We start from the raw sequence: 24,487 nt of genomic DNA on the forward strand, positions 1-24,487 counted from the left end.
TGAATCTTTTGTTTGTTTTTTTCAACTTTTTCTTGCAACTTTTACATGCCTATTTTTTTCAATATCTTTTATATATATATATATATATATATATATATATATATATATATACATATATATAATATATATATATATATATATATATATATATATATATATATATATATATATATATCTATTATTGCATTAATTTACAGTAATCTAAAATTTATCAAAACCAAAAAATGTAAAAGTCTTCAAAATTTTCGGCTGTTTTAGTTCAGTTTACAAAAGAATACCTGGATAGAACTAAAAGACTGCATAATTAAATTTTCGCAAAAACTCTTATTCTATGAGATGAAAATATATGATGATGGTCAAAAATTTTGTGGTTCGAAGTCTTAAAAACAGGGGTAACAACTTGTACAAAATTACGGTTTGAAGCTGAGTTTGAAGCAAAGAGCAAATATTGGAGTTCTCTAGCTTACAATTTTTCCAGTCTTCAGTTTGGGTCGTAAGAACTTCAACCAAACCGTTATTTTTACAAATTCAGGGAATACTTTCAACTTATTTGAAACATTTTATCACTTTGATTAGTTTTTGCTCTATTGAGAACTTTTGCAACCAGTCAAAAATTTTAACTTTGACAATTAACTGCAATTTTATTTTGTTTTTGCTAATAAACAATTTGTGAATACCGTCATTTTATTGTTTACTTATTTTCATTTTGAAAACTGGTGCTTCAAGAAATGCTGATGATCCAATTAAAAAAATTTTCTGAAAAATCAGTTTTTTTGAAAATTGTTCGTTCACTGGATTTGTTAGATTTGTTTGAATTCTATCAGCCCAAAGTAAATCAGCGTGGAATCAGTCGACAAAAACATTCAGCTGTTACCGGATTGCGTCTAGTCCTGTTTATTCGAGGCGAGTAGTCTTTTCACCGAGGAGTCCTAGGGAGCCCCCTGTAGGGGCGAATAGAGCTAGATCGAACAACGGGAAAGCTAGATCGACCAGGACCTAAGCTAACCGGGCGTATTAAAGTTTTTTGGAGGAAAGGAATCAGAGTTTTTATCAGTTCTGTTAACTCTTTGTCTATTAATTAATAACAATTGGTTTGAAAATTTGAGCTCTTTATCTACCTTTTTATCTTTAAGACACAGAAGCAGTTGAAAAAAAGAAGCAATTTCTTTTATAGAAAAATGCAGGCGTACCAGTCAAATGGTGAAAATTTATGCAACATATTCTAAGAACTGCATTGTAATAATTGAAATCGATATTGACGAAAATAAATAAAATTTTGAAGAAAGTGACAGAAAAATTGAAGAAGATTTTGGAGCTCATGAAAACAACTCCAATAATTCTAAGGGTATAGCCAAATGTTATCATAGTTTGCTAAAAGAAACAAAAAGTTCTGAGAACCATAATGTGGACTTGAATATTATCGAAACAAAATAAAGATTTTAAAAAATCAAAACACAGAGCAAACTAAAAAATTGAGAAACCAGAAATAATTAAATTGCACATTTTAGCCTGATTCTTGTATAAATAAAATGATTTTGACAACTGAAAATGAAAAAGTTTAGAAATTAAAATTGCTGCCAAAAACATCGAGAAACTGTGTTAGTTCATGGCAATTACGAGACTGGACTTCATTCTATTTCAAAAACATATCGCCAATAATTTTGTAAGTTAAACTGCAAAGTTGAAAACTCTTATGCTGCACGAGTGTTTTTTCATTTCAAGAAACCAAAACCAGAACGGAAAAAATGTTTTGAACAAAAACCAGATCTGATTGAATTATTATATGTATAAATTTCTGAAGTAAGAAAAATATTTCATGTCAATAATTGAAAAATGCATTAAAACAACAGATTCAAAACATGCATATTGATTAGAAAAGAGAAACTCAACTGAAAGTTACAAAATACACAAAACATTGGAAAAATCTTAGAAAGATTTATATGAGCTGATTTTGTTGTTGAGAGGTTTTATTGGGCTCTCTGAAACACAGCATTCTTATATCCAGAGTGTTAATTTTTGTTACAATTACGATTGTACAATAAATAAGCGAAACAAATGTGCCAAATATACAATAACGGCCTGAATATTTGGCTATTTGCATCATTATCTTTATTATAATAAAATTGTTTAAATCCAAGAAGCATTGAAAAAGTGTGGACGAAGAACTTTTCTCGCTCAGTTTTTCCACGATATATTTTTTCGTTTTGGCTTGTTCCAACAAATCACGTGATCGGGCAATTCTGAGCTAAAACATCGTTTAGGCTAGTCTGCAAACGAATCGAAGGGACATTATCTCCTGAAAAACAAATCATTCAAATAACTAGTATCTACCACCGCAGCAACTCCTCGAGAAACCAGAAAATGACCTTCTTGAGGCACACAACAATAGACAGATTAGCGTACATTAAATTCTATATACGGGAAAGCTCAATTACTTTATCACAAGAAACAAAAACTTATTAAAACCATAAACTGTGTTTCATTTAATATATACTTTTCTAATCACAGTATTATGCAAACCAAAATAGACCCCCAATCTGATCTTATTTTGTGGAATATTACAAAATGAACTGTGAAAAAATGAAAAAAAAATTGGTAAATTTTCCTAAATTTTTTGACGAACGCTTTAACAAAGAACAATAAGTTTTTTCCAGCAAAACTGTCTTTTTTGGTAACAGAAAATTTCTATCCTATCAGCAAAATAAATATGCTCATTTCACAAGAAAATCGATGGAACAAAACGACGGGCCAAATGTAGTCAAAATAGACAATTTCCGCAACTTAGTTGACTAGAACTCAAAGGGTAGTTTGTTACTGAGTAAAGCGAGTAATATATCAAAACGCGTCATTTTTCTTAGCCAATCAGAATCGAGTATTTAAAGACGCATAGAAATCGTTCCAATTTACGTACAAAGCTCGGAAAAAGTTCAAATAACATAATTTCGTTGAACCTAATAAATAAAGCCATCGAGTAAGGCTCGTTTGAACTTAATAATTTTCGGTTTTTTGCAATGTTTTGAATAGAATGGTGACCAGCTTTGATCTCAAGTATCCAAAATAGACTGATACCAGTTAAATGAGCAAAAAGACTTTGCCGTCTAAAAACACTTGTTGTCTTGAACGGGATAATGCAAATACGTTGTTGGATTGTACGTTTTACACTTACTTGATGCTTACACGTGGTTACTATATGCTAAGAATTGAATATTCCAAACTCTGTTTTACCAGAGTTAACAATGGAGCCGCTCCCGGCTTACGAACACCAAATTACAATAGGTGTGGCAATGCGTAGTGTTATTTGCCTTTGTTGTTAAATCGTTCGACTGAACCGAGATACAACGATTAGGTGCTTATAGACCTATAATCCTCCAGTCATCCAAGTTTATGAAGTTGGTAATTAATAATAACTGACCTTAATCCTCTTAATATTGGTACTCAGCTTGTCAAAAAAAGGTTTAATTTTGATTACGTGCTCTTATAGCCTTGTCGTAGTGTTACAATAGTTTGTGGTCCATCCGGGGCATCTGACTTTGTGATTGTGAATCAACCTGATGGCACATATTTCTCGCAGTACACCAGATGTTGAGAAAAAAACGACCGAATCAACAGGGACGAAGACAATAGCAAAGTTCAAACGAAAAAAAACTGTAAGACGGAACAAAAAATACTTTAATATTTCGCAGTAAATTCATAATTCTAACAAAAAATTTAGACGGCAAGAAACCCACCCCAGATCTATTTTTGGATATCACATGGGGTAGAAAAATTTAACTACTCTTTGTAGAAAAAAAATAGGTTTGGAACCCCCGCAAACCTAACTTTTCAAACGAAAAAACATCAAATTTGAAAATTTTTGGCCGATTTACCGAAAGTTTGAAAAAACTGATATAGTCGGTTAGTATATCCAAAAATAACCTCTGATATAGAGAAAATCGAGAGAGAATAAGGCTAAATTGTTCAAGTTTGAAAATTTTTGGTCAATTTTGAGGCAATTCAAAAAAACTTCAGAAAATCAATACCGAATATTGATAAACCATATTTTTGAGTTTAAAACCGTCCAGTTTACTGGATTACCGTTCCGTAAACAAGAATTTGCAAAAAATTGACCAAAAAATTGAAAAAGATTGGACAAATGCATAAAATTTTGACAAATTTGTCGAAGTTTTGGTTTTTCAACCAGAAGGCTCGTTAATTAAGTGAAACTCATTACACAAAAAAGTTGTGAAAATTTTCACAACCTCCGGCCTACAAAAAATTATCGAATTCCCATAATTTTTCTCGTCGCTCGTTTATATACCGTTTTTCTTCCGCGTTCTTTTCGTTCTTTAACTTTACAATTCTCCGTTTTCCGTTTTATTTTCGATAACGTCGCTCTCCCAAAACTTTGCTTTTCTTTTCCTCCGTTTACCTTTCCGGATTTCGATATAGTATGTCATATGTGATGAAGTATGTTGTTGTTTTTGCTGTAGTATGTTGAGTATGCTAGTACGCTGGTTTGTTGTTCAGGTCTTACAGCTTTCTAGGGTGTGATTTAAGGTTATTCTCGAGTTACGGCTGGATTGTTCTTCGACTTTTCAACTTTACTAACTTACTAGCCTTCCTGTTGTAGTATATTGATTTTTGCTGCTGTAAGTTTGCGTGTAACTGTATGAATGTTAGTTGGTTTAGGGTTCTTGCCTTCTAGGGTGTGACTTAAGTTTATTCTGGAGTTACGGCTAGATAGTTTCTTCACTTTTCCAGCTTTCATAGACTACAAAAGCGCTGCATATTACTTAAGTTTCGCTGTAGTTTGTTTAATATTGTTGGTATGCTGATCGGTTGTTTAGGTTTGAATACTGCTAGGGTGTGACTTAAATTTATTCTAGAGTTACGGCTAGTAAATTTCTTGCTCTTTTCATCCATTTAGTATACTACTGCTTTGCCGTAAATTAGTTCGTTATTTGTATATATTAAGCCCCATAATGACTTGTGCTAGTGTGTCTCTTGCAGTAACATCTCTCCTCCTTCCTAGGATGTGACTTAAGTTTGTCCTGGAATTACGGCTAGTTTGTTTGGTTGAGTTTGTTGCTGTGGTCTGCTAGCATAGTGGTTCCCGACCTCCGCGCTCGCTGCGTAATCGTCTCCCGCCCGTTCCGACCCGCCTTTCCCTTTCGTTGCGTGCTACTCGCTCAACGCCTCCGTTCTGTCCGTCTCGTTTCCCGTTTCTTCGTGCGTCGCTCATTCAGCGTTTCCGTCCCGTTCCTTGCGTTGCCCGTTTACTACCCGCGTTTCCGCCAGTTCCGTTCCGTTCCGTGTTGCGTTGCCCGCCGTTCGCCCGTCCTTCCCGCCCCGTCCGCTTCGTTTCCCGTTTCGCCGTGCTTCGTCCACCCAGTCCTCTTTACCCGGTTGCCTGTGTTCCTGTTTAGTCTCACGTTGCTTTCAAGCACGTTAGACGCACTCTATAATTTCTTACTCACTTTCGCCGAGTAATTCATTACTCGGTAACTTTTCTGCTCTTCGACGTCTTGATTATCAAGTCGTCGTCATTTGGGTTCGGTATAACCCACATTCCACGTGTTTGGTTGAAAGTTACTTTACATTGATAAACTAGCCATTTCAATATCATGGCCGAACAGCAAGAAAAATTGAAAAAGCTCTTTAATGCAAGATCTAATCTGGAATCTGAGTTACGTAACATCCATAAGCACATCACAGATGCCATAGATCGTCAGGACAGGAGGGTTAAAGTTGAACGCTTGGTTTCTAAGTTGAAGGATGTCTTCAGTAAACTGGTGGAGAAGAATGAAGAACTATTTGACTTGGCCAGTAAAGCGGAGAACCCAGAATCAATTTACCCTGTCCTTGAGCAATGGTTGGATGATGTAACTAAGAACAATGATAAAATCTTGCTTGCGGCTAGAAGCTATATTGACTCAGTTGCTCACCGAGACACCGTATATGAGGGCGTTAACACTCAAGTGCAGTCTAAGAGAAGTTCACGCCGAACAGCATCATCAATGTCTAGCCAGCGTAAACATGACTTTCTCATAGCAAAACTAAAACGCGAAGAGGCCGAGAAACAAGAACAAGCTGCCGTGCGCCTCGCTAAACAAAAACACGAAATTGCCATGAGAAAAAAGGAGCTTGAAATACAAATGGAGCAGATGGCACTCCAACAATTGGAGGAAGACCACCGCCAGCGTGTTGCCGCAGCTAAATTAGATGAGGCTGAATTAATGGATAACCATTCATTGTTTAGTCACCACTCAAGTGAACTGAATTTGCTTAAAGATAGGGGATCAGATAGATGTCAGAGACTTGTTCAGGATTGGGTAAATTCGTTTCCACCAGGTAATTCATTGACTGCTGCAAGTGAGTTAAATTTTCTCGTCCTGGTTCAGCATCCGCTGACCCCCCTGTTCAAGATACTGCCCCTAGTAATCCTACAGAAAACACAAATAATGTTGCCGGTAACTTGAATCACCTTGAAATGCTTTCTCAGTACACACGGCCAGGAGTTGCAATTTCTGTCGCCCAGCAAGAAGCGTTGTATCGGGAATACCTCCAGGCTCAACTACAGCAATCAATCAGTGATCAAAGGGCACATAGTCCCTTAGGCAGTGATAAGGTGAACCAAGTGAACCAAGTACCAGTGGACGTACAAAATGTCGCACTCCCACCACCTCAACCACCTATGCAACCTCCCCGGCCACCAACACCCGTTATGGCACCCACGAACTCAATTTTTGTACCTAATTTTTCAACAAACCCACAAGTAAATCAGTTCTTGGGTCCGAAAAGCTCCAGTGTGCCTTGTCAATTACATATGTTGAGGCCTCATGTTCAGCAACAACAGAATCAAACTCAAAGTAACATTCCACACCAAACACAAGTCCCTATTGCCCATTCCCCGCATAAGGTCCCTCCACCTCTAAACCCACTCGTGAACCCGCCTCCCGTGTTCCCATCTCAACAATTATTTATTCCTCAGCCTCCCGTGATTCCGTCGCCCCCTCCAGCGAGCAAAGCAACATACTTACCCGTCCCCAACATGCCACAACAAAGTATTGTCTATTCACCTCAAGCCCGCCTGTTACCTTGCCCTACCGCACCCAAACTTCCCCTTAACCGTAACCCAGATTTAAATTTGTGGCGTTTTCCTCAGAATACTCCCCAAAACGTAAACCAAGCGACAAACAATGCAACCGTCTTCAACAACATTCAACCGAACCTACCCCAAAGCACAGCTAACCCCGCCATGAGCCATCCCATCCTGCAATTGAATGCACCACAAAATGTTAATAGCAACCACGCAGCAACCTGTATCAACCAAGTAAACCCATTCAGTATGGCAACTAACATCGATCCACCTTTTGTCACGCCGATTATTCCTCCCATGTATGGTCATACAGCCCCCGCACCGTTGTCTTGGGGTGGCCCACCGCGTCCCACGCCTCCAGCGCCAGCATCTGAAAATGCAAGTTTGATTAAGGCATTCACTGACGCCTTAACTAGCAAGAGGAATGATCCGCTACCCGATTGGAAGTTGTCCCAATACAATGGGGATCCCCTACAGTGGCACGAATGGTATGGTCAAATTAAAAGCGCAATTGACTCTCAGTCCTTAACTGATGATGTAAAATTGACATACCTTAAGACCCTCGTAATAGGTAAAGCTAAAACAGCTATAGCTGAGTTCGCCTACTGCGGCGCAATGTAGAAAGACGCACTGAGGACCTCAGAACGTAAATTTGGCCAGCCACAGGCGGTCGTAGGTGCCCATTTGGATAAACTCAACAGCTTTCCACCTTTGAAGATGCACAACAGCGATAACATCATTAACTACTCGGGGTGCATTTCAAGTCTTGTCGGGGTATTTAAATCGCTGTCATACGATTCGGATTTAAAGAGTGCTGCGCTTCTCAACACTGCCGTACAGAAGCTACCACCCACTATGAAGGAGTCATGGTCACTCTTCACGGTCAAAAAGCATTGGGTGAAACCTACTCTTCTTGATTTCAACGACTGGTTAAAAGAGAAGGCCAAAGCGCACAATTTAATGAAGAATACCGCAACTAAGGCAAGGACTGAGGATACCAACAACTCAGTAACAAGATCAAAAGTTGCTTCGAAGGCATTTTCTGCAAATACCCAACACAAGAGTAACCTTAAACCGCAACAGAGATCTCCGTTAACATCAATATCTAGTTGCATTGTATGCAAAGGCAGCCACCGGTTGTGGGAATGCCGTGTCTTTAAGGAAAAGACCCCCACGCAGAGAGCCAAGGTCGTGGCTGAGGCAAAGCTCTGTTTCTCTTGTTTGCGTGATAAACACATGTTTAGACAATGCCCAAGTCCCCGTAAGTGTAGGAAAGATGGTTGCAACAGCTCCCATAACACCTTACTTCATGGAGCTGAAAGGGTTTTTCCAGCTAAACCCTCAACAAACAACAACATCGATACTTCGAAGTCGAACGCAGGTACTTGTAGGCCATCTACTGGTCAACAGCAACCAAGCAAAACAACCACTTTGTCTTCCGTGACAGATGTCAAAGACCTCCTTCAGGTCACGGAACTGAAACTTACTAATTCTTCTGGTACCAATACTACGGCGTTGGTTTTATGCGATACCGCGTGCAGTAACTCTTGGGTGTCCGATAGTCTCGCAGCTAGACTCGGTTTGCAGGGTACCGCATTAAAACTGACCGTCAAGGGTAAAAACACGGAAGAACTCATAGACACAAAGGTGGTTCAATTGACTGTGACACCTCATAAAGACCAAGACTTCGAAGCATTCACTGTGCGTCCCTGCGTGAGGGAAACATTAAACGTAGGTTCTGACATCATTGACGTCAAGTCCATGCAAGAAACTTACCCACATTTGGCAGTTCTAGATCCAGTAAGATATAGCTATGGAGAAATTGAGATGATACTTGCACAGGATGTCTACCATGCCATCCGCCCGTTAGAGTATTTTTCAGCCGACGAAAAGTGCTCACCGTTCGCTGTCCGCTTACCCATAGGTTGGGTTTTAAGTGGCCCACTCCCGTCTAGTTCAAGTTTAGTCTCGGTGTGTTTCAAAGCCAATATTGAAGGGATTTTGAGTTAGCTTGTCAGGTTAAATCTTGGTATGATATGGAATCGTACGGCGCGTTCAAGCAAGTTGACCCACGATCCGCAGCGGATGCTCGCGCGCAGGAAACACTTGAGACAACAACTTTCCATAACGGTCAAAGATATGATGTCGGTATGTTATGGGCTGATGACAACATCCAGCTCCCGAATAACTACTTTTCGTCACTGGTACAGCTCAAGTCTCTCGAAAAGCGGCTATCGAGAGATACATCATTGAAAGAAACTTATGCTAATACCATCCGTGAAGACTTGAAAAAAGGTTACATGATTACAGTCCCTGATGCTCACAAGGTAGAGCAGCGGTCGGATAGAGAATGGTACCTACCACATCAACCCGTAATCAATCCGAAAAAACCGGGGAAAGTGCGTAGGGTATTAAATGGTGCAGCAAAGTTCCACGGTACTTCTTTGAATAAATCTTTGCTCACTGGCCCCGACCTGCTCCAAAACCTAATCCATGTACTACTTAGGTTCCGTCAACATCAATTTGCCGTGTCCGCAGATATCGAGGGTATGTTCCTCCAAGTGGGTGTCCCTGATTGGGACCAGCCATCACTGCGTTTTTTGTGGCGGGAGGATCCCACAACAGATGTTGTAGTGTATCAATACACGCGCCATATATTTGAGGCTAAAGACTCGCCCACATGCGCTAACTATGCACTGCAACGCACGGCCCGAGACAATGTTAATCAGTACACGGAAGCAACCAAAGCCGTCCTAAAAAACTTCTACATGGACGATTACTTGGATTCGGTGGAGTCACCTGAGAGGGCTCTCAAAAGATCGAAGGAGTTGGTACATCTTCTCCATCTAGGTGGGTTCAAGCTTACTAAGTTTGTAAACAATGTACCAAATCTTGCTGATAGAATTGATGGGTCAACTCAGTCTACCGAACCAAAAGTAATTGCCTCATCTAAGGAGGGTTCTTCGCACGTGCTTGGGTTGAAATGGGATCACAACAATGATACTCTAGTTGTGAGTCGGGGTACCTCCAGTACAGTAACTAAGTGTTTAACACAACGCTTGGTATTGAGCCTAGTGTCTAAGGTGTTTGATCCCATCGGCCTAGTGGCACCATTTACTGTTGGTGCCCGATTGTTACTAAAGGACATCTGGCGTGTCAGCGGGCAGCACTGGGATGAAGAATTACCAAAAGACACTGTTGAAAGGTTCCTCGAATGGAGTGTAGAACTACCCAAGCTTGCCGCAATCACTATACCAAGGAGCTACTTTTCCGGAAACTTTGATCACCTGGAACTACACATGTTTGGCGATAGTCCACAAGAAATTTTCAGTGCCGTTGCATTTCTCCGAGCTCAAGTAACTACTTCGAGTGGGCCCCAAACGGAGCTTGCGTTTGTCCTGCGTAAAGCTCGCGTAGCACCTATGAAGGTCATGACTGTTCCAAAGCTGGAATTACAGGCAGCGCTACTGGCCGCTCGATTGAAACAAGATATCTGTCGAGCTCTCACAGTAAAAGTCAACAGAGTTTTCATGTGGACCGACAGCACTACTGTCTTGCAATGGCTTAACTCTGCAACCAAGCACCCAATATTTATTGCAAACCGTGTTTGCGAAATCTTAGAACACACTAGCGTTTGCGAATGGAACCACGTTGCCTCAAGCGATAATCCGGCAGATGCCGGCACTCGTGGTATGTCTGCTGAGATTTTGCAATCTAGTAGCTGGGTGAGAGGTCCAGATTTCCTAAGAACCAAGCAATTCCCGTTCGAACCAAGCACTGAAGTAGTTAATAACATCAAACTTTGTATAGTAACTAAGGAAACTGACGAAACCAATACATCATTGGCCGCATCCGTAACCAAGTCAACTAAGGAACCACCACCGCAACTAATTCCCTTCGATAAGTACAGTTCTTATCAGAAGTTGCTACGGATAACAGCGTACGCACTCCGCATGTTACCTTCTCACCAATGTTACCGTAATGCCGATGGTAGCGTCCTAGACCCCACGGAGCTTGACGAAGCCGAGCGTCATCTCTAGAATCTTGTGCAAGGGGAGTCATTCAATGCAGAGAGAAAAGATCTTCTCGAAAACAAACCCGTTAAACGGAGTAGCCGTATTGCCCCGTTTTCTCCCTTTATTGGGCAAAACCGTCTAATCCGATCGGCAGGCCGCATCAAGCGGTTGGTCGAAGTTGACTTTGAGGTAAAACATCCTATCGTTCTGGACGCACGCCATGCATTTGTAAAGTTGTTCCTCAGGCACACGCACGTTAAACATCATCATCAGGGTATTGATTACCTGCGGGCAAAAGTACAAGAACGTTATACCATCCTTAAATTACGATCCTCACTTCGTTCAATTAAATCCAACTGCGTCACGTGTAGACAGTTCCGCGCTGCCACTATTCAACCCATCATGGCTGACCTCCCAGTAGAAAGACTCGCATACCAGTCTCCTCCCTTCACGAACACCGGGGTTGACTACTTCGGCTCGTTTTACGTTACTGTACGTAGGACTACCGAGAAGAGGTGGGGTTTCCTCTTCACATGCTTAACTACTCGTGCCGTTCATGTTGAAATCGTTCCGTCCATGGACGTCAGTTCGTGTGTAATGGGAGTGGAGCGGTTCGTCTCCCGTCGGGGTACACCAGCCATTATTTGGTCAGACAATGGCACTAACTTTGTTGGCGCGGAAAAAGAACTACGCGAGAACATCGAAAAGTGGAACACCATCAACATCGCTGTGGAATTTGCCCACAAAAGCATTAAGTGGAGGTTCAACCCGCCCAGTGCGCCACACCAAGGTGGCATCTGGGAGAGGCTAGTACGTAGTTTCAAGCGCGTACTTTACACAATCCTTGGAACACGTCGCCTCACATATGAGGTTTTAAGTACCACTTTTTGTCTGGTCGAACATGCACTTAATTCACGTCCGCTAACGCCCGTAAGCGCCGACCCGTCCGACCTAGGCGTATTAACACCTAATCACTTTCTCCTCGGTAACCAAGCACGTATTCTTCCTTCCATTATTGGTGTAGATGAGTTTGATCACCGTAAGCGCTACGCCCGCGCGCAGTCTTACGCTAACGCTATTTGGTCTCGTTGGATCAAAGAATACGTACCGGCGCTGAATCGATGTTCCAAGTGGCAGACGCCTGCCGAGCAACACCTTAAGACCGGCAACTTGGTCTGGGTAGTTGAAGAGACCAACCCGAGGGGTTACTACCCAACTGCTCGAATCACTGAACTTCGTTACGGTTCCGACAGCGTCGCACGCTCCGCCGTTTTGCGCACGTCCTCCGGATTGCTCGTTCGCCTGCTTGTAAAATTAGTACCGATTCTCCCAACATCTTCTTCTGGGCCGGAGGATGTTACTGAGTAAAGCGAGTAATATATCAAAACGCGTCATTTTTCTTAGCCAATCAGAATCGAGTATTTAAAGACGCATAGAAATCGTTCAAATTTACGTACAAAGCTCGGAAAAAGTGCAAATAACATAATTTCGTTAAACCTAATAAATAAAGCCATCGAGTAAGGCTCGTTTGAACTTAATAATTTTCGGTTTTTTGCAATGTTTTGAATAGAATGGTGACCAGCTTTGATCTCAAGTATCCAAAATAGACTGATACCAGTTAAATGAGCAAAAAGACTTTGCCGTCTAAAAACACTTGTTGTCTTGAACGGGATAATGCTAATACGTTGTTGGATTGTACGTTTTACACTTACTTGATGCTTACACGTTGTTACTATATGCTAAGAATTGAATATTCGAACTTCTGTTTTACCAGAGTTAACATAGTTCAACAATCAAAACACTTTCTACTTTTAGAAAAATCAGAACGCTATCAAAACAACTTTCAGATCTATTCTGTTCCCCCAGTGTTTTTGATGACCCCCAGTTACAAATTATATGTTGTTATATAGCACGTTACTATGTAAGAAAATAGCACATGCGCCTGAGGGCCATAAAAGATTTTTGCTCACTAAGCTGGGGCGAGTGAAAACTCAACTTTCACATTACAATGCTATTTTCGTCGTCCACTTAGAAGTTTTAAAGGACCAGAATGTTGGGAAAATTCAAGAACAGAGGTTGGAAAGTCTCTCTGTAACAAATTTCTCTCGTATTGTGAAAGTTTCTCTAAGCATAAACTTCTTGATCTCTCAAATATGGAGTTATTAAAAATATAGCCAGTCTCGTTTGGCTCCCTTCTTCAAATTTGTTCAACGCTACATTTAGCACGTGGGACTCTTCATTTTTAATGTTCACTGCTGTCATGTCGAAGACCAAAATTCGTATTTGAGTTATAGTAATGAATTTGATGTTAGCCAAAATTTTTACCAAGCCACATCAGTTCAAGCAAAAATCAGCAAAAAAAGTTTACAAAAATTGCAGACGATACTTATTATTTTTTCTGACAGTCCTACTGCATTTTGTATAAAGTCTCTTTATTCAAATTGTTATGTATTGTCGTAACTTGTAAAATTACGCTCTGCGTATTTTGTGGCACTGAATGTTCAAGTACAGTTACGCAAAGCTTGATTAAAAACTTTGAAACAACGTCTAATTCAACATTTGTTCTGACGTTTTGTTTTTTTTTTAAATAAAAATAAGGTATTGTTTTGGAGGAAACTATAAGCAACAATAGACAGCGATTGTGAAAAATCTTGGATAGTGACCGATACTACTTCCAATTGGCTCAAGAAACTGTGAAGTATTAGAGCGCAAAAGATACAAGGAAAACAGTTACTAAAGAGACTGCCGTTAGGATAGTTTTTTGTTCCGACCCCTCTTGAGGGGGGAGGAACTATATACTCAAATGGGTTTTTTTTGTTCCGTGAATTTTCGCCGATCGATATATTCATCGTAGAGAGTTGAGACTGGTATCATTAGAAAGCTTGTCCAGCGTAGAATATGGAATTAAAAAGATTTTTTTGAATTTCGTTTTTTTACAGGGAGATATCGAGGTTTAAACTTTCGAGAAAACAGAGTGAATTCAGCTGATTTTATTCACCTTTTTTCGGAAATTTTGACTAAAATTTCGCCAATTTTTCTAAAATTTAATAAAATTTTTCAACAAAATCTTGTTGATTTTATTTTTAAGAACAAAATATATTGTCGGCTAATTTTATTGAATTTTTTTGTCACAAATTCCGGCTAAATATTTCACAAAATTCAGACATTTTCATCAAAAACAGCACGAAATAAGTTTCTTTAGTCCACTCTGATTAAATTTGCAGGGAGTGCACACCCAAATACCACTAACACAATCTGTTTAGACTGAAAAGGGGGCTAATTCTACTTCAACTTTCGTTGAGAGTGCTCTGAAGTTAAAACTCTGCGTTTTTTGCTAACTTCTTTCGTTGATTACCAAAAACGCAGCATTTATTTTTGATTTTTTAACTAACAAAATATCTATATCTATGACATTAGAACAATCAAATAATTCTAATGGAAAATCAGCATTAGCAGGACTAGTTTTGTACCTATCTTAGACCGTTACAACCCAAAAATAATTCGGATTGTCATCAGTCGGTTTTTTATATAAAAAATTCGATAATTTTTTATATTAACTAAATAACAGAACCTTTAAAATCAAAGCTCACTAGTGATAGGTCCTATTGGCTTCCTAATTAGCTCCAAATTATTTCATCTATTTGATTGCCTCAAATCCTATGGTCATTTTGACTTTTAAAATATTTGATTTTTAAATAAAAAATGGCTTATTGAACCTTGCTTCCATTTTTTCTTAATTTTGTCAGTTTGTAGCTTAGTGTAAGCAATCAAAGAGTGTTCCTTCTTCCTGCTGAATTCAAAACCAGCATTTATTGGGGTTTTACGCCTTAAATTATGGTGTTCTGGCTTTGATACTACTAGATTCCAAAATTTTTTAAAAAAATTTTTAGGTATTTAACCATTTTTCATGTTTTCCAGTTTTGTCAAATTATCCCGTTATGAGTAGCTCATATATCACATTACTCGCGTTCAAAATGACGCACAATTGATAATATTTAAACCCTACAAGATATAGATTGTGCTTCTTTACCGCTTTGACAATACTTTCTCAAAGAATTTAATTGAATTTTTTTTAATTTTGTCCTCAACTGTCGTTTTTAATTTACCTTTTAGTCGTATTTAATTTCCTGTACTATGACCCAGTTTGATTGGCTTTGCATTCAAGAGTAGAGGAGCCGGTGTTCTGATATTAGAAGATGAATAATGGCTTTCATGACTTTGAAAACAATTGTTTTACAAAAAAAAACACTTGACTTTGCAATTTTGTGCCTTTTATTTTCTGTTTGTTACCTCGTCTTGTTATTTAAAGGTTATAAATGGCATTATTTCTGTCAAAGGAAGGTGTCAAAAGGGATTGGTGTCACATAATCTACTGTTTTCACAGAATTCGTTATGACTTTATTGGCTTCGACACGAGCTTTTCACAAAAAAGTAAATTAATTTATTATTTTTTGTCATATTTGACCTTTTTTGTAGATGTAAGACATGTTCTGGATAATTGCAGATCTCAAGGGCTTTCTTTGGACAAATGAAGGAACCTATTCATTTTTTTCATATTGTAGTGAAAATGGCTTTCATGTCTTTGGAAATAAATTTTTTTTCGAAAAAAACAAGTATTATGTGATCTTGATTTTTTCTTTTCTGTCTAATTGTAACCTAGTTTCATAAATGAGAGGTCACCTAATACACTTCAAAGGAAGGTGTCAAAAGGGATTGGTGTCGCAAAATCTAATGTTTTTAAGGAATTCCTTTTGACTTTACTGGCTTCCACCCGGGTTTTTCACAAAACAAGTAAATAAATTTTTGATTTTTGTCATATTTGACGTTCTTTTTGTAGACAGGAGACTTATTCTGGGTAATTGCAGCTCCCAAGGGCTTCCTTTGGAAGAATGGACGAGCCTATTCGTTTTTTCATTTTGTAATTATTGGCGTTCATGTCTTTGGAAATAAATTTTTTTCGAAAAAAAAACAGGTATTACATAATTTTGCATTTTTTTCATTTTTTCTATTTGTTACCTAGTTTCATTATTGAGCGGTCACATAGTGCATTATTGGTGTTTGACAAAGGTGCAATCAAACATAATTTGAGGGCCAAAGTATGGCCTTACGGCTTCGAAAGCATTTTCTGGCAAGTTTTAATTGATTTTTTGTTTGTTGTCTATTTGTTCTTTTTGTAACTGCATATAAAATTGAATACCGACAGTTCTTAATTCCCTTCTATAGAAGCATTGGTGATTGTAAACCTATGGGATATTTTAGTTGATTCCTAATGGTTTTCATTACTTTGAAATTAATTGTTTTCTTGAAAAAAGTTCAGTGAATTTTCTTTCTTTAAAGTTTCTGTTCTTTTTGTCTAATTGTTACCTAGCCTTATTATGAACTGGTGAATAACCATATTTTTCTGGTTAATTACAAGTTATTTCGTTTAGTTTCAGTTTTTTCTGACGCTATTTTGATTTTGTTATAAAGTTTTGTTTTTTTAAAACGGACATAAATTTTTTGATGTAATTAATGTTTGTTGTTGTTTGATTTTGCCGTTCGTCTTCGCTCACTTTCTTAATATCGGCATATCTCATCAATCTAATGAATCATTTTTTTAATTTGCTGAGTTATTTGCTTTGGAGACTATCTTTTCGTCCATACACCAGTTTTTTTGAAAAATACTTGAATTCTTGTGTTTCTGTCCTCATTTGGTCTACCTGGTTTATCTGTTCCTCATTTGGTCGAAAATTATGCCAAAATTGTGGATGAGCGGGGTCGGAACCTTATGTGCGATCGCACATTATCGAGCCTCCTTGTTAATTGTCGATTTAAAAAGAGCCTGCACAAAGCAAAATGAGACTATGAAGACTACCACTTCCAAAAAGATAGTGGAAACACATCAACACTCTGTTTTGACAACAACGTTTATCAATTTCCAAACAAAGATGTAAAATGGATGCTGCTTGTAGTTTACACTGAGCTTACTTGCAAAAATATAATTCGAAAAGAAAACATTTTTTGTATTTGTTTTTAAATTTCGAAAATATTTTTTAATCAATATTTATTAAAAATTTTTAAAGTGTGATATGTTTTAGTTTCGATACCGGCCTCAAAAATTGACAATTCGTTGAAATAAAATTGCTTTTGTTTTTCAATAGTATTCTCGCGACCTAAGAGCGTTTTCTTAACAAAAACACCGTTTTTAATGGAACGGTATCGAATAGTTTTTACTTATATTTGATTTATATGTATGAGCATCGAAATTGAGCGAGAATCGAAATACCAGAAACCGATAGTTGGATAAAAATGATTTTATTTAACAAAAGCGGTCATCGCTGATACTTTAGATCCTTCTATCGGTAAGTGGTAGTACGGAGAGCTTTCAGGGATACGTTTCGGGCACTTTTTAGCTGAGTGCTCCTGACAAGGTGGAGAAAGCTTAATTACAAAGAAAAAGATTGATTTTTCTCCAGTTTTCATTGAAAAAGATAAATTTTCTAAAAACAGCCACAATTTCAGGGGCAAAAAATTAGGACCAAATAATTCATCAACTATTTTTTGTCTACAAAAGTAAACAATACCATTTTCAGAAAATATTTTCAACTTGTTTAGCAAATTATAGCAAACTTTGGTCGAATAGTACGAAAAAAGTTAAAAAGTATTGCAAGTTTTCCTATGGTTCACGAAACTAAACCTTGATATTTCCTGGAAAAGGTTGAAATTCGAACCCTGTTTAACTAAGACGATCTAAGCACAACTGGCTTTCTGATGATACCTCTCCTGTCTCTCCACGTCAAATATATCCACCGGCAAAAATTGACTGCACAAAGACACAAAAAACACCCATTTGAGCATATAATCCCACAAGATATAACTACCTTATCTTTGCCGAGATCAGTTCCAACGTCCTGTACATCGAAAGAGAGCATGAGTCTGTCCATATGCTCAGTTAGATCCGAAACCAAAAACACCTTTTTCAGATTTTTGTAATATTTTGAAAAAACTGGTCTGAACTGTTCATTTGTTTCGGCCAAGTTTTCACGGCAATATTTCTTAATGAAAGTGAGTTCCTCTGAAATCTGTTTTGCCGTCATCAAACGGAATGTTTCTGCAGCAGCCCGAAAAGAAATTTTGCCGTGCAGTAATCGTTTGCACTCCTCGGCAAATTCGATCTCGCATGATGGAATTACTTCGCCAACTAAGGCATCGAAGCTTATTCTGCTATCTTGGCTAACTCTTCTCAGAATCCGTTTGGAAATTGTGACATTTTGCAATAATTTCAGAGTTTCGTCTAAGTTGTCTGGAACCAAATTTTCAAGTTTGATAGTGGGTTCATCAGAAGTGAAATAGAAGAACTCATTCATCTCAAGTTGCTCCCACTCGGTAATTTTTCTGAAGGTCAAGGGAACATGAGTGATAGTGGTAGCCGAATTGAGCATTTTTAAAATTTGCTCAACCTGTTGCGCATGGTAACGCAAAAGGTCAAAATGACTGACTGCTTGTTGACATTTGGCAGCTGCTGATTTCAAATTTGACAGTACTGCGTAGTCGACGCTTTGTTGTGAGTAAACATCAATAAAGTCTATCCATTTTTTGAAAAGCTGAACAAACAATTTAGAACTTATGTCAAAATCAGTTATTTCATTAGCAGCTTGATTGATTAACTCGAAGCTTCTGTTCATGCGTCTCAAAGATTCGTTCGTGAAAAGATGTTGACCAGATCCGTGAAAGAGATTCACAAGTATTAGGAATGGTTTCCATTCAAAAAGATTTGGTAAATCATTAACGGAGTTAAGAGGTGGCATCACTTCTAACAGAGCTGTGATTACATGTCGAGGTCTGGGAGCTTCAGTACCGCGAGGCAGGTAGTCTCTCAGACCAGCTATTTGATTGGAGTCTACTAAAATATCCTCAAAAACAGTCCAGTTTTCTGATGGGTAGCTTTTTTGTGCTTGTAGGAAAAGGTTATGGATTTCCCCGTGAGTATTGTGTCTCAACAATTTGTTGGCTATGTATTTTTTAACTTGTTGTTGACAACTGTGGCACCATTTGGCGCTTGTTGATTGAGAACTGCTCAAGTTTAGAGAAGTGAGGCGAGTGGCAAATAGGAGCGCGTTTTCTCTGATTGTAGGGGAATTAGTTTCGACAAGCATTTTATCAATTTCTAGCTTTGCTGTTTCAATGAAATCTTTTTGAAACTCGGAACCTAAGAACTGATGCGAACCGGATATTTCCGGCTCCGAGGTGGATCCGAGAATGTCAATGGCTGTAATAGTGAATAGGAGGAGTTCCGTTGTGATATTCTGCTGATATTCCACACTAGCACTTAGCAATCCGTCACTGAGAAGGAAAGAAATGAGTAGGTTTAATTCCGAAATCAACGACAACTTCTCGTTTTGGTCTGTCATTTGATCAACCATCTTTTTCAGACCAACAATAAGCGGCGTTACCAATTTGCTGTTCTTAAAACCAGTACTTTCCAACTTCACTCTCATAGCTTTTATATAGTTTGACACCGACAGTCCCAGTTTCAGTACGATTGCAGGTCTCCCCCAATTCGAACAAGAAGCTAGAACAAACATTTTGGTTTGTGTCGATGTATACAAGTCGACGGGATATTGAGATAGAACTCCAGATTTTAGCTCTATGGGACTCTGGTGAAGTTTTGTGGCATTAGAGCAAACTATCAACCACTCAAGAAGAAGGGGGGCCTCGCGTTTCATGTCAAATTCGTGCAGTAGAGCACGGCAGACCTGTGATACTTTAAGTCCGTATTTGCGACTCATTGATTGAAAACTTTGCTGAAATTGTTCAGCTTGACTCTTCGACTCAAATTTTGAACTCAAAATGAACTCAGTTATCCGTTCTGAACTAAACTGCCTCAAATATTTTTCTTCACTTAAGAATAAGAATATGAACAGGGCAACGTCGTGTTGGTTGTGTGTTTTTGGGGGGGTTTGTAAGATTTTTATTAAAAAATCTAAAATTTGAACCGAAATTTTGTCGTCCTTTGTTTCCGAACTTTGAGCAATGATATCTTCCAGCTGTAGCAGTATATTATATTGTGTCCCAAAATCACTGCTTCTCATAAACTCAATAACTGCCATCTCACAGTAATAGGCGAATGCAAGATCCATCTGCTTATTATCCTGTGGTCTGGAGTGAGTCGTGCTCTTGGAAAATATTTTTGAGAAAAAGGATTTGAGGGAAAAACTTTGTCCCTGATCAGTCTCATGACGAGACCAGGTTATTACTCCATCCAAGTTCAACCCGCTGGACAAATCGTTTGCTTCGAATTTTCGGTGTCCCTTTTCACTTTCATAAGCCTCCGATATTTGATAATCTCCTGCGCTGGCAATGTAGAAATACCCGGAAGTGTCAGAAACATCGTCCGGAGTTCGGAACCCGACAAGAGCAAACTTTTCATTCGAGTGAAGAACTGATCCGGTGACAATTTGGTCATCAATCATAACACGCAGCGTGAACGCTTCTTCGCTCAAATCAGGAAGCGGTGAGTCCACGAAAACTTGAAGGTTTAAGGTTTCATTTCGGGTGCACGCATTGTTCAGAATCATTTTGCCGACATCTGTTTCACTTTTTGTGTTCGATATCTCTGATATCAAGGGGGTCGAAAAATGGTGTTTACCTCTTCGAATTTCAAACGGCAGCTGTTTAGAATCATGAGCAAAATTGTACTGGTTGACATCGCGTGCGACGAATTTGGTACATATGCATTTTACGGATCCGGCTCCAATATCGCTGTAGTTTTCCGTTTCGGACACGAAGAAGGCATACTTGAAGTCATTTGTTGACAACTCACTTGGTTCAATGATAGTGTAAACTGTATACAACCCTTTATCTTCTGGAATAACCTTGCCTGGCAGAAAGATGTCATCTTTTGGAATGGAAAAGACATCGTTGAATCGCACTATGACACCATAGCGTGGGGACTTGAAACTTCCTTTTATCAATTTGTTTTTGAAATCGATCTTCATTTCCCACTTGAGCTTAGGTTTTTCTGGCAATTTCGGCTGGGTTTTGGCTAAAACAGCAACTGCTTTTCGTGGATTTTGTCCGTCTGTATTGGTCAAATTGTCCTGCTCTTTTCCCCCAGTTGTTTTATCTGTTTGATTTTTGTTTTGAAACGCGCCATTACCTTTTTGACCTGAAGTGTGCACTGTAGTGTAGAACTGTGCACGACTGTTCTGTGTCTGAGGACGAGAGGAAGAAATGAGTTTTGTTTTAGCTTCAGCCGACTGCACCCGAGATTTATTTCCTATCGATTGGGATGTCTCAGCAGCTTCATTCGAGGCACGGGTATTGATGTTTGGCAAATTGCGCCCAACTGCCCCAGTCAAAGGCCTAAAACAAAAGCAACAAGTAGATAATGTTTACCCACATTCATGTCCAGTTTTAAAACCTACACCCAGAAACACACACGCCCACACGCCCATCCACCAACCCAACCAACCACATACCCACCAACCCCCACACCAACGCACACACACACACACACACACACACACACACACACACACACACACACAAACGCAGACACACATGCAAAAAACCTTTTTTTTTGCAACAAGTAAATTAAATTTATAACCATATGCTAAATTTAGTTGAAACAAACCATAATTCAAATCATTCAAGCAAAAATATAAGTATCAATCAATTTTCTTAAAAAATCACATTATAAAATTTTCTTCTTATTGTTTTCTTCTTCAAAAAGTAATTTTAAAAAACTGAGCAAGAAGGCATTCAACTTTTCATAAAAATGTTTTCATTTTTTGCCAAACGAAGCCATTGTGGTAACCTATTCCATTTTTGTTCGCATTGAAGAACAATCGAATTCATTCCAAAGTTGGTTTTGGTATTCCGTCTAATTTTGAATTGTTTTGTTCGAGTGTTTGGATGAAGACTCAGATACCCATGAAAATGTTCAGAAATTTTAAGTCCGACAATGTCATAATAAAAATTGATTAGCGGCATTTTTGCTATTATTAGCTCAGCTGGTAGTATCTTTGTGTGTATTAGCAGATCTTTCGCTTTGTCATACTTTTTGCGTAGAAAGCACACATTTATACCCCAGTTAATCTGTCGATTAAAGCGTTTCAGATTTTTTGAAGATAAATTTTGAGAAAAAGATTGCCGAAAAATATCAGTGTGAACACACAGGTGATTTTAAAATAAGAATGCGCGCGTTCAGGGTAATTTGTTGTCTTATTAATTATATTTATCTTATAACATGAGTCATTATTTTAGGTTTTATTCAACTGCTCATCGGAGTTAAGGTTGAACCCTGTCAAATTGAATACTAAGGTATCCGCAACATTTTGTGCTGTGAGAATTTCGTTTTTATAAAATATAGATCCGAAATCTTAATTATTGTGCAAAAAAAAAACAGTAATTCGGTTTTGTTTGTTTTCAAAGATATTTTGTTCATCTCTACATATTCTTCTCTTCCACAACCGACAATACTAGTGTCATCTGCGGATTGAATTATTTTCTCCATTGTGTTTATAATAGACAAAAAACCGTTCACATACAAAAAAAAGAGAGTGGTGATAAAAGAGTGGTCATAAAACAATTCCTTGTGGCACACCGGGATTCAAAATTTAAAAATCAGGAGACGTGCTATTAAGTTTCACTTTTTTCTGCGGTTGGCAGAAAATGAAAACAGAAGAACTTTTGCTTCCTCGGAAAAGCCATATATTTCAGTTTTTAAGAAAAATGCAATGCAAAATGGAATTAAAAGCCTTTGCAAGATCTAAAAAAACAACGAGAGTTTCTTTGTGTTGATCTAAATTAGACGGAACCTTTTCAACTAGTTATTAAGCTGCATCGGTTGCTGACTTTGTTATTGGAATTCAAATTTCTCCTAATTCTTAGTTTTATTGTAACCAAAGAAGCCCGTCAATTGTGTCAGCAGGAGTCGCTCAGGGGTTTTCGCAAAACTCGGAGTTACAGAAATTGGTCGATAGTTTCTACTATTCAACTTTTCACATTTATTTAAAAATGGTTTTGCATGGGCTAGTTTCATTTTAGCTGTGAGATCTTTCTACTTAATGCGCTTATTTAAGGCGATTTGTAGATAAACGCCTATAGCTAATTTGCTTGACTTTATGAGCTGAACTGACATTTCAACAGATGCTGCTGCTATTTTAACGTCCAGCGAGTCAATGCCTGAAAACGAATCTTTTCTATTCATAGATCGGAATATGAATTCACATATGAGAAATTTATCAGTGTTTTTACAAGCAATATCTGAATTTTTGGAAACTTCTGGATTAGCAGATGATCTATTTAAACATTTGACAATCTTTTTTAGATCCCTAGATTGAGATCCCCAGATTTCGATGAGAGGTTGATTCAAAGATAACAAAAAAATGGTCGGAGTTAAAAGGGGTTGTTGTGAAATTGTGGGCAATTATCTGATTTTTCGGACTGAAACAGTGATCAATTAGAGTAAATGTTTTAACGGTACATCTGGTTGCATCCCCGAGGCTGACAATTTCTAAGCTTGAATTGGACGCGAAAATGTTCAAGTTTTTCTGTATTCTCCCCATAGCTCAAATTGTAATCTCCCAGGAAAATTTCATTGCATATTATACTATATGCCCCCGATAGTTTGGTACTTAACTGATCAAGATAATATTCTCCAAGATGTTAACAACTAATTTGTGACTCAGTGGGTCGCTTTCAACCCAAATAGATTCAACTAATATTTCATCAACCGCTTCGATGCTTGATATAATACTGTCGTTAAATTGTTTTGGCTCAAAAATACTTAAACTTTTAACTTTCGAAGCTCCTGAATTGTCTGATCTATATTTCCCAAATAAAAATGCAAAGCCGTTAAGAAATTGTTTTCAGTTTTAATATCGGTTTCCAGTCAGGCTTCACGCTCGCACAAATGAGAATCATGCATAGACGCACAATTAGACAGACACCCAAACAAACACAAAGTCCAACACAGTATCACACATTCACAAACAATCAGAATAGAGCGCACAAAAAAACACACACAGAAACTTAAAACACACACAGCACACGCGCACACTTACACGCATACATAAACGAACCCGATTATCCACATGTACATGAACAAGCGCACAATCACACACGCACACACACACACACGCACAACGACACAAGAACGCATATGCAGGCCACACTCAATTTCACTCACAAACATAAAGCCATACAAAAAAGGAAATCAAAAACAAAAGCAAACCAAAATAAACACATATACAGACGAGCAGAGACACAAAAACGCAACCGATTTTTCTGCAAACATGCAAACAGCATGCTCAGAATGAAAACAAAAGACATAAAAAAGGTATACACACAAAAACACAAAACTACAGGTACAAACACGCTAATGCACCTTCACATTCTCACACAGAAG

The 24,487-nt window shown here is 38.3% G+C and overlaps 1 protein-coding gene across 1 annotated transcript in view; it reads right to left on the reverse strand.

Moving 5' to 3' along the window:
* Positions 1 to 19,742, reverse strand: part of LOC142349629 (E3 ubiquitin-protein ligase rnf213-alpha-like) — a 119,548-nt gene extending 99,806 nt beyond the window's left edge. Inside the window, exon 1 of the mRNA XM_075401329.1 lies at positions 17,955 to 19,742. Coding sequence (XP_075257444.1) covers positions 17,955 to 19,658 — 1,704 coding nt within the window. The 5' untranslated portion in view covers positions 19,659 to 19,742. The remainder of the gene's footprint in view (positions 1 to 17,954) is intronic.
* Positions 19,743 to 24,487: the final 4,745 nt, after the last annotated feature.

The sequence above is a fragment of the Convolutriloba macropyga genome, chromosome 11 (genome assembly GCF_964194025.1).
Source record: "Convolutriloba macropyga chromosome 11, txConMacr16.3, whole genome shotgun sequence".
NCBI classification, from domain to species: Eukaryota; Metazoa; Xenacoelomorpha; order Acoela; family Convolutidae; genus Convolutriloba; species Convolutriloba macropyga.